The 12,109-nt window shown below is 38.5% G+C and overlaps 1 protein-coding gene across 1 annotated transcript in view; it reads left to right on the top strand.

The window, feature by feature from the left end:
* macrod2 (mono-ADP ribosylhydrolase 2) overlaps positions 1-12,109 on the top strand; it is a 491,286-nt gene that overhangs the window by 440,737 nt on the left and 38,440 nt on the right. The window contains exon 9 of the mRNA XM_028467998.1: positions 11,191-11,269. Coding sequence (XP_028323799.1) covers positions 11,191-11,269 — 79 coding nt within the window. The remainder of the gene's footprint in view (positions 1-11,190; positions 11,270-12,109) is intronic.

Below are 12,109 nucleotides of genomic sequence, written 5' to 3'. Positions count from 1 at the left end.
TTAGTAAGGAATAAACCTTCTGCTTGAGGGAGTTATTTGGTGTGAATTTATCGGTGTAAAACAAGAGTCGTATACTATTTATTTAGACCCACAGTATAAATTGGCTTATCCACAACATCAGATTTCATTTCAGTAGAAAATCCGACTCTGGGAAGAGACTGCGACCGGTGCGTCTAGGGTTGATCCCGTGAAATAAGAAATTGTATATTTTTGGCCATTTATTTTTGCATCCCTTATTGCAGTTTTTCCCAACGTTTTCTGTCCCATGTGCTCCCTTTGCATATGATGTCTCATTTGTTTATCATCAGGCTCTCCTTAACTCCTTCCTGTGTCTCAAACATTGGTTCCTTAAGTTTTAACCCACAAACTCAAAACATTAAACAATAATATAGCATTGGATTTCATATAGTGGTTTCCATAGACACTCAAAGCGCTTTATATTGCATTATTCTTTCACTCCACACTTAATGGTGGTATGCTGCTATTGTAGCCACAGCTGCCCTGGGGCAGACTGATGAAAGCAAAGCTGCCATAGTGCTCCTTTGGTCCCTCTGACTACCATTCGAGCGACTGTCCCCCATTGTGGCATCTGGTATTTCACAGTGGTCTCCCATCCAACTACTAACCAGGCCCAGCCTGCTTGGCTTCTGAGTTTGGTCATGATAGGCCATAAAGTTTTTTTTTTTTGTGATAACTTTAATATCAAGTACTGTCGCCATTGTAAAATATAGATAACTAATTATCGTCTCCTATTGTCAGAAGTGTGAATAAATGGCCTCTACATCATCAATTAATTCTGTTAAATAAATTGCAAGAAAGGTTTGTGTTAAATTCATCAAAATTGTTCTTTAAAAGGAACTAGGAATGTTTTCCTATTATTTAGTCGTTGACAAATCCAGCAACAGTGAACAAGGTAAAACACAGGAAATACTATGGTCAGCATTACTGTTGTGGCATGATCCATGTTGAAACCCTACCCTGCCCCTGTGCTCTGCCTGTCTATACCTGGCTTTCAGCATATGGTGCTGTCACAGTTGCCTAGAGACAGACACCACATGCCATTGCTGCTCACAACACCCAGGCTTGCAAATCATTTGGAAAAGTACAGATCCCAGGTAGAAGAGCCACAACCTTGGCTGGACAGCATCAGTGGAGATGATTACAAGGCACATTGTAAAATGTGTCAGCGAATGTTTTCAGTGGTGCAATATGGGATTTCCGACACACCATGCATCACGAGGAAAAACACTAGTGCAGATACATAAGAAAGCATAAGACCCAAGTGTCAGCGCCATAGTTCTTCATACGCTATCACCTCCTGAGACTGATACGTAGCACATTATATTATGATTGATTGTGTTTCCAATCTGCTTGTGCTTTTGCCAGAAGACATCAATGCGTGGGCACAGCTATTTTTAGTATACTATTGTAGGTTGAATAATTGTTGTTGGATGTTAAAGTTTTAAGTACCTGTATATATCTATAAGTTGAATCAGAGTTAATGTGTTTAATAAATAGTAGTGAATATAGCAATATAGTAGCAATATAAATGAACAAATCATACTAATGGATGAACAGTTAAAAAATAAATATTGGTAAGAGAAGATGTTTAATTTTCAAATCTAGTAAATGTCCCAATATCACCAGAAAAAGCTGCTAAATGTTTCCACTGCACTAGTGGTGCTAAAGAAACGGTTATTTTTGCATTAAGTAGTTTTAGCTTAAGATGGAACTATTTAAGGTGTGTAGTTTATTTTAGCATGGACATGAATAATGGTGTCATAGGGACTAGTCATAGTTGCAGGCTGGGGAAAGGCTGCCATGCTCTTCTCTCACCTGATGCTACAGTGTTGTTATGGATGCTGTTCAACAACACTATATCATTGGGTTTCTAATAGAGGAGGTGGATCCTTTAAAGGAAACCAATAATTACATTTCTCTAGCACATTGTTATTAGGGTTTATTATAATTTACTCTGGCTCTGCTTCTACTGAATAGATAAAATAGTCAAAGATAAATATATCTACTACTGCATTAATCTACAATACAATGTAATGATGTTTCTGCTTTTATCAAAGAGTAAAAACCTCTGCATTTGAACACGTTTACACAGTATGTCTCTCTGAGCCTACCCTTCCTCATTAGTGGTTGTTACAGGTGAGAAGTTGTCCAATGGTGGAGTCAATACTATTTCAGCCATGGATCACAGACACAGCCCTCTTTTTAGGCCTTCCTTCATCCTTCCCCATTCCTCCCATTCTATCTCTCATCTTTATGATTGGGAAATGGCCTAATCCTTTTACTTCACATTTTTTTCACTCCCTTTAGACTTCCTATTGATGCTCCATCATTATAACTATTTGAGCACCCATATCACAATGATAGGTAATGGAGTTTAATGGACCATTTCTCACAACTGAAATCAATGTCAAAATGAACTAAGCCTTAACTCGTTGACTGCCAAAGATGTCTAAAGACATTGTTTGGTTTAGTAACGTTGACTGCCAAAGACGTATAAAGACGTTAATTGTGTTTTTCGGCTGGGGTTGCTAGGAGACAGTGTGACAAAGCTCTCCTGTGAATATTGAGCTTGTACCATGATGTTATATTGACCAACTGGTGCCATGTAGGTGGCAGCAGCGCACCTTTGGATGAGAGATCACCCGGGATGGGCAGAGCTCAGAGGAAGAGGAAGAGAGTTTGCAAGACAGAAAATGGTGCTACAAGAGTTGATGCTGAAGTTTCCAGCAGCTCACACTCGACCAGAGCATGTGTGGAACTAAGTGGACTATTGAGAGTGTTGCAATGGTGAGAGAAAACACTAAAAAAAAATGGGGCAAGTGGTGAGACTCTGCATGTCCGGAATGAGGAGGAAGTTGCGTGTGTGGAGAATGACGGGGGGAGAGACTTGGAGGAATGCCAAGATACAGTAAGCAAACCGTTCAATTCTGACCCAGATAGCAAAATAATAATAATTTTGCCATCAAAAAGCTCGGTCTCAGTGTTGTTTTTGTAGTTTTGTAGAAGGAAACTAATGTTGAGGTGTCACTAAAGCAAAACAAAATTGCTTCAAAGTCACTAATAGGTTTTTTCAGAAAAAGACGTTTTTCTCAGCTTTTTGTCACAAACTGCCGATTTGTGTGAAACTCTATTCAACTGCTGATTACAGAAGAGCGAAAACAAGCTAGAAACATTTTTCTTTTTTTTTTTGTGATGAAATTCGAGATGGTTTCAGATTTCAGATTGTCACAGTACAAAATATTCTGTGGGTCTTAAAAATCAGTGAGAATCATCTAAGACGCCTGGCAATATGGGGTTGGCTGCTCTGAAAATGGCTGGCAGTGAATGAGTTAACATTCTGATGAGAATATTTAAAGTCCTACTCGCAAATATGCATTATTTTAGGATTCATTGAAAAGTTTTCAATTTCAGGAGGGGTTTAGTGTCAGTGAGTATTTCAGTTCTGGCATGTAATGAACCTATTAAAAAAAAACTTAAGGGTATATTAAAATTCATATTGTATGCAGTTTTCTTTCAGACTGATTAAATCTAAATTTCAGATAGAGTAGATGAGAGGAATTGTGAGGCTCTTCTAGTAAAATTGTCTGGATTTTTTTTCTTTCTTTTGGTGAATCCTGTAGCTCAGCATTTCTGCTGCTGGCAGCTGGAGTTGGCAGAAAAGAGTCAAAGCCTGTGAAAGTCAATTGCTGTCTCTTTGAGTTTGAAAGAACATTTCTGAAAAGCTAAAATGGCTGATGCCTCGAGCTTGCCGCATTCCAATTTTCCTCAACAGTGCCATTCAGCAGTGAAGCCTGAACGATCCAATGGGAACCATTTGTTCAGCTCTAATTTGTAGAATATGTATAAGGACCATGCGGCATTGGTTGAATAGACGACACATTTGCTGATGTGTTTTTGCATTTGTATATCTTTCTCCTGCCACAGTTTCTATGGTTTAAGCAATCTCGCTGTGATGCAGAGTATATACGCCAGTAATACCTAATCACAGCTACAGCAGCTGGTCAATTAAGCTGAGCCAATCATGCTTGTAACAGTAGAGTTAGTTAGCAACAAAGCTAACGGTGAAACCAGTTTATATACACACTGGATTTTGGTGCTGAGAGTTTTTTAACTAGTCCGTCATTGCTCAAAATATCTCTACAATAGTGTTGTATTGCTAATGAGTTGCTGGCATTACTTGTTGCTTTTATGAAACACCGAAAGTACACAGATGTTGGTCATAGCAGCTGACACTATGGGATTTATTGAAACAGTGATTAGCTGTGTTTCCATTCCATTTGGAAATGCGTAAAATCTAAATAGAGCAATTAAAGCTGGTATTGGAAACACCAAAATTTTGAAAAACAAAGAAAAAAAAAACACTCTAAAAGGTATTTACGCTTTCATGAGGAGGAATTTCAGACGTTTCGATATTGAAATGTGGCAAAAGAGCTATGGAAACACTTTTTCCGCAAATACACGTCACAGAACATGACGTACATGGTCACATGACGTGACATACATGGTCCCATGATGTAACGTACAGTACCTGGTCACATGACCACTTCTCTCCAGGAAAACACCGTGTAAACAAAAGAGGAGACCGGGACATTTCTTAGCATTACACTTAAAACTTATTACTACCACATTAGAGTTGAAACAACAAAGAAATACACAGTGGTTATGAGCGTCCGTCTTCCTGCAGCGAAGTAACACAGGATATGATTTCACAGGAGTTATGAGGCTCCTGCCCAAAACATCCTTCAATGGAAACACGTTCAAAGCGCAATTATACTTTGTCGACATTTAGAAATATTGCTTTGTTTTTTGCAAAAATCTGTAATGGAAACCCAGCTACAGTAAAGGGATGGGCTTGGTCTTTGTATCAAACTTTTATGTTTCCATATCTTTTGTCTGATAAAGCAGAAACATCCATGTCCTGGCTTTAGGTATTTTCAGTTTCACAATTTCCTAGAAGAGAGATTAAATGTATTTATTTTGTAGATGCTCTATCTTGGACAAGGTGGCAGGGGTCTACTGGAGCTGGATCACAGCTGATATCAGGTGCAAGATGAGCTACACATCCAACGGGACATCATTCTGTCACAAAGCTAACACAAAGCAGACAAACGCTCAGACCCCTAATCCTCTGGGAAATTTGGAGACTCCGAACGTATCGTTACATCTGGGATCAATTTCCTGTCAAATCTTTGACAAACTTGCAACACCAATTCTCTACTGTACACTAAGTATGCTCTGCATTGATGGAGATAAACAGCACGGGCTCTACAATGTTGTTTACCACTGTTTCACCATAATGGGGCTCTATTGACTATCACATTTCTTTAGGTAGATATATAACTAGTAACTGGCTTTAGAAAGTCATCATTTGAGCTCAGCACTTTCCTGCCAAGTCCAATGTCAGACTTATTCTTTGATGTGTGGATGGAGGCGTTTTGTTCAAAGGGATAACCTTTTCTGCTCACTTCTTTGAAATGATAATCCAGCAGCTTGCTGCAGGTAGAGCTCAAGCTCTTTTGGTATAGAGGTCAATCAAAGTCAAATGGAAAGGACGCTTGCTCCTTCCAGCCAGTCGGCTGTTGCCAGAGTCCCCACCAGCGCTGCCATGGTTCTGATTTCTCCTCCAACAGAAGAGAGGATGTCTGAATAAGCTGATTTAAAGCTATGAAGAAAAAGGAGTAGTTAGACTATTAGGCATCTTGGAATATCCACATGTGGTTATATATTTACAAAGGTCTCACAATAAGACATCACTCTCTCAGGAGCTTGACGATATCTCGATACGGCGATAAATTGTGATATTTTTTATTTATTTTTTTTTTCCTTCGCACGATCGATTATCGATATGCTCGATATACATTTACTTTTTTTTTTTTTCAAAACCTTTTCTGCTTTTTCACTAAAATGTGCAGGTAGGTCTTCACAGAAATGTTGTCACTGTTTGTTGAAGGAACCAATATATTGTTTACTGTAATATTGCATTATAATGGTGTCACTGGTAAGAAAGACCCTATTTTTTGTTTACAGAAAGCACTATTGGAGATACTTATTCATTTACATTGGTATGTTTTACGCTTATTTACAGAAATGTTGCACTAAAATAGTGTCACTGTTCATAGGACACTTTATCAATTTATTGTCTTTCAGAGATAAAAAAAAATAAAAATTGCATTTTTTCACTTAATCTTTTTTTTTCTTGTTATGTCATAGATTATTGTGGATTGATTTCTGACCAATATATTGATAATCGCAATATCGTGAGATAATTGTTATTGTGACCTTTGTATCACGTTTTGTATCGTATCGTGAGGTACCCAGAGTTTCCCACCCCTACTCTCAAGTTACAGTACCTTCTCCTGTGCACTTCAGTGCTGCAAGCCTTGTACACTAGTGGTGAGGGGGACGCAGCTGTGTGTAATTATGACAGTAATAAAACCTTGATATGGTCCACCTGCAGCAGAGTGAACTCTCCATTCGATGCAGCGCATCTGAAAACAAAGGAGACGAGTGCTCTCTGATTGTGGCTTTGATGATGCATCAAGAAGGCTACGTTTTATGGGAAGATATTTACGGCCCAGGAATATTTTTGCTAGAAATATTCAACGTGTCCGGAACAAAGATGTCAACCATCAGTGATCACAGATGTCATGTTAGAGATGAATACATTTAAATCAAAACAAACATGTTTACAGTGTGTGCATACAATAACCACATACAGATCATTATGTTCTACTACTGTGATGGATAAAAGACAGATACACTTCTGTTGTATCTGGCATGATGTTATCCACAGAGTACACATACAAATGACTGCGACAAGCAGATTTGTTTTTTTTTTTTTAGATCAGTTTTTCATGGCTCTTGTTCATCTGGAGGCGATCATCCCTGGACACTACATCATCTGATGCCTCTGTAACGAGGCAGTACAGGACATGCAGACCCAGATCTCCCTGGGGTTCAGGCTCCAGCTGGAGCAGACATGCTAGGGCAACCTGTCCCTATTATTGTTTGTGACAGAATCAAGAAGGAAATGCAAGTAGCGAAAAATAAGTGTGTGGAGTCTGCTCCTTCATTTCTACTGGCTTTGCACCCCCTCCCCAATGTAATTATGGGCATGGGTGACCAGCTATGACAGCTCATCTGTTAGCCTGCCATTTGGAGTATAAGACACCTGGTGAGGCCTGCGCCAGAATGATGAGCCAAAGATGCACACAAATTAAAAGCCCCGCAGAAATTCATGAAGTAAAAGATGTGAATGAAGCATAATTTTGCAGCAATACTCATTAAAACACTTCCACATTGATCTGCCACACACTGCTCGAGCTCGTCGCTCCCGAATCATTTCTCTTTGCATTTCCTGCGTCATGTAAATGAGTTCATAGAATGCATAGGTTTTAATCACAGACCCCCTGGCATTATCATTTTAATTAGCCCCATCTTATCACACATTCAGAGCCCAATTACAGCAGAGAGCCACAGGTTTTTGAAATGATGGGGTCTGGTGAACAATGTTCTGCAGAGGATTTACATGAAATAATTGAAATTTGATCTGTGACTGCTTCATAATTTTTCCACAGTACAAGAAAGATTTAGCGTCTGTGTACGGTTTCTTATAGAAAGCAACACCTTGCTTTATATAACGTTGAATCCCCGATCCCTGTTATTTAACTGTGATCTGATGGATTTTGTTCTTTTTTGTTTTATAAGGTAAAAACAATCACTGCATTATGCCCGTGTCGTTGCAGACACACAAACAAATCTATCTGGGAATATAAATGTTCAAAAAGACGTGGGAGGAGGTAAACACTTATTTGCTCTTGTGCCTCGTTTGTCTTCTTTATTACTCGAGTAGTTATGACTCACTCATCCAATACATTCACCAATGAGTCCAAGATATCATAAATAACAATGACCCACTGTACGGCTGAGAAATGCTTTATATTTGTACACTTCTTCCTCTGAATTGTTCAATAGTTTTAAGGAAATGTTACACTTTTCTAAAGAGAGAAAACACGTACTGCCTGTCATTAAGTAATAAAATTAATGTTTGAAAATATAAAAACTGCATTCTACAAACATATTTAGATTTTTTCTTTCTGAAATTCTTTGATGTAGTCTATAGTTTATCTGGCTGAAGGCCAAGCAGAAGATCTTACAGTGCAGGACACGTTTATGACGATCCGACTAACCCTTCCACACCTAACCAAGGGATGAAATCATTTTCTTCTCACCCTTTGACAAAGGCCCTCCAATCACGGATGAGTAATGGCTGGCCAGGTTAGCATGCAGTGATCCCAGCTTTCTAATTAGTCTGCCATTAACTTTCTCAACCTTGGCAGCTGTGGGGTGCACACTCAGCACACGTACACACATTTTTGCACACATGCACCTTTCAGACCCAGACTTTAAATATTACCCTTCTGTTTGTGCCTTGGATGGATCATTTTAAATGTATTTACTTTGACGTTGCTAGTCTGCAAAAATGCATATTTTCTTTATAAACATTGAGCAAACATGTCATACTTGTATCCTCTTTTTTACAAGCTGCAGTTTGGTGCATTTGTGGGGAGATGTTTTAATAGCATCTTATTTGTATCCTCACTAATGCATGCTGTACCTTATGATGCATATTAATATCTGGTAAAGTCTAGGGTGTGTGAAAGTGCTCTTTAACATTTCATGAATACATCTATAATATGTATGGCTATTGGCTACATAGCACACAGTAATAGTGTATCTAGAGTAGTAGTAATCTTTAAGGTTTCTTTTAAATATTTAACCTGGTAATATTTTTTTTTCCAATGAAAAAAAAGAAACTGAATACCTTTCCTTACATATTTTTTTCATTTTCCACCATTTAGACTTATTTGCCTTCACGTGGCTTTGAGGTCATGCTGTGATCCATCTAAAATCATAACAATGTGTCCTTGATCTATTGAATTAAGTAAAACTACAACTCTGTGGCCGTGTTATGAACAGTTTGCAGAACATTGCAGTCTTCTGAATTTTCCCCTTTTCGGTTTTAGAAAGAATGTCAGTAAAAATTACAACCACAATTTCTTTTGCGGATAAAATGCCAAGTAAAGTAATGTAATCAACATCAATGTGGTTTGTTTTTAAATATGTATAGAAAATCGGATTACTCCAGCATTTTTCTGCGATGTCAGCTGTAAATTGATGATTTATCCTGTTATGCAGATTGTGGCCACGTTTAGAAACAGATGGAGAAAGTCCTGGAGAGCTACCGTCCTATGGCCTCCCAGATCCTGGTGAAAGTCATTGTCTTTATCTTTAGCTCTGTTAGTCAGTCTGCCTACTTTTCTAAGCCTACTGCTTTCTACAGGTTTTTAGCTGGGGTCAAAGGGTTGATAAAGTGACTTCATATTTGATGACTAAAGCACACTTACACACAAAAAACCACTATCCTAGAAGCAGATCTTCACATTTACTCCACCGTTCATAAACTATTAATAGTCATATGTCTGTATGAGCACAGGAAGGGGGCCTTTTTGAAGGAAATGCTTTTGTTGGTGAGGGTCATGCATGAGGCTAAAGCCAGGAAGCTTTTCATGTTCTCCAGAATATCACTACCCAGTGCAGAAAAGGACAGCAGGCAGATACCTGCCATTATGGCTATAGTATAAAATTGCCATCATTCAGTCAAGCGATTATCTGCTGTCGTTGTGGTAATTCAGCTCTGTGACTGTGACTGATTCCTTCACATTTAGACTCCGGTGGAGAAAGGTGACACAGAGAAAGGTGACCTCTGCAATCTTTAACACTCTTATGTTTATCTTGAAGCACAGATGTAAGGACTTCCACCTTGTCAGAAATCCTTTTGATTTGTTTGGTTTTTACATTGTACATCATATATAGTTTTGGCAACTTGATTTTGAAAGCTTTTCTTACTTTACACTGTCTTTTAAGGCAGTTGTTCCCAACCAGGGGTACGTGTACCCCTAGGGGTACTTGAACACATTGTAGGGGGTACTTGGAAACATTGATGAATCTATTTCCAACATGCAGAGTAATGTTTAAGCCTATTTCAGACACTGTACATGCTTATCCAACAGCTTTTCCACGCATTGACAATAAACTGCATTAATGAAATAAACAATATTGTGGCCTTAATGTCTTACTAAATTGTTACTAACGTGTTCTGCACGTTACTAAAAATTGAGGTAAATATATTCTCTTATTAACAATAATTGTAATGCACAAAATTGATATTTAGTGTGCGTTAAACGTACAGTTTGACATTTTCACGCTATTAACAACATGTAAATTAAACAAGAAAAATTACTAAATTGGAGTGACGAAGGGGTTCTCCTAATCTGAAGAGAGGCCTCGGCGGTGCACGAGACTAAAAGGGTTGGGAAACACTGCTTTAAGGCACAAATACAATTTTACCAGTTAATTTTCACACAAAACAAGCCAAAAAACTACCACAAGACTTTAAAAATTCTATATGTGCTCAGAAATTGGACAATATGTGAAAAAAAACAACAAAAAAAAACATATGCTTTGTCTATTGCCTAGCGTGCACTAACTCACACTCATTATGTGAGAAACGTTTATCATCTCAAGTTTTCCATTATTTATCTTTCTTTAATTTCTGTTTTCCTCTCTGTTTTACATAGCGTGCATTCACAAGCCATTTTGATCCCCAACTTTTTTTTGGATGTATTCATTATTTGACCAGGTTGTTGCAGTTGAGATCAAATATGCCTATCTTAGTCCTGTCAAATGACTGACATTTTCAATCTTAATTAATCACATGATTTTACATGAGTTAATGGTGAGTCTAGTTGAAACTCTGTTTATTGTGTCGAATGCAGCATCAGCCACATTAAGAAATCATGTTAAAGTGCATCATGGTAAATGAGGAGACTACAGTTAATGATGAAATGTAGCCCAGTTTTTCTTGATGCAAACTAGTCAGCAAGTTTAGCTAACTTTTGGGAAATATTCTCTACAGCTAATTAGATCATTTTTTGGTGTATTTGGCTAAAAATGCATCATTTTTCTAATCCTTGATTCTGATTATCATCACTGGATTGAAGTGTGTCCAGTTGGATGTTGTTTCAGCATCTACAAGCTTCACAAAGGACATTTTTCACTTTGTACATTCCACTAATTGCTTTACAATCTCTTTTTCTTCCCGTGCAGATCAAACGGGTCATTTTCTGTGTCTTCCTTGAGACGGATTTCAACATCTACAAGAAGAAAATGTCTGTCATTTTTCAAGGTATGCACGACGACTTCCTGCTGCTTATTACCAATCATTATTTCTGTTCTCTGCAGCTTCTCTGCTACTCACTGCTCTTTAGTTCTAACCTTGATAACATGTTCATACATTTCATAACGTGGGTTACTGCCTTCTATAAATGATTTGCATAAAAGCTGAACTTATGTACACATAAGGAAACTAATTTGCAGCAACATAACAACATATCAATTAATGGCAGTACTAAATGAAGCAACTTAAACACACCCTAACCAGGGAGATTAAACATCAAGATGGCAGTTGTTAAACAATTGTCAGGTTTCCTGCATAATTCCCCCTAATTGGATTGGAACCATTAATCTTTCCGTTACTGGATCAGCAAGCTGGTATTTCTCCTATTTGTGGATTTAGTCCCATTTGATTGACTTTTATAATCATCTTCAGGGAAGCATAGCAACCGCTGATGGTCCTTTTGTTACTGGTCCCCGATTCTCAGTGTGGAATAAACAAACATCTATTATCTTCTTCCCCCTCTACTTTTTTCTGTCCCTGTCTCTATTCCCACCTCACGTTCCTGCCATCATCTTTTTTTGAGGGCCATGAGCAGTCACCATCTCTGTTGGGCTTGGATTGGGGTGCTCCACAGAGGATTGGGATGAATAGAGAGGGGGGGCTGAAAGAGGCTGGCTGGCTCCACTAGCCTAGCATTACTTCCCATTTACCTCACTTTTCCCTCCTCACCTCCCCAGTGGAATACAGCTCTCAGGCCTTCATCTCGCTGCTCCCAGATGGAGAGTGTTTTGTTCTCCAAGCCCTCCCATCATCTCACACTGCTCCCCGCCCCGGCTCTTCCCTGAAAGA

Source organism: Gouania willdenowi, chromosome 15, assembly GCF_900634775.1.
Source record: "Gouania willdenowi chromosome 15, fGouWil2.1, whole genome shotgun sequence".
Lineage (NCBI taxonomy): Eukaryota > Metazoa > Chordata > Actinopteri > Blenniiformes > Gobiesocidae > Gouania > Gouania willdenowi.
This window is presented reverse-complemented; position numbering and strand designations above follow the sequence as displayed.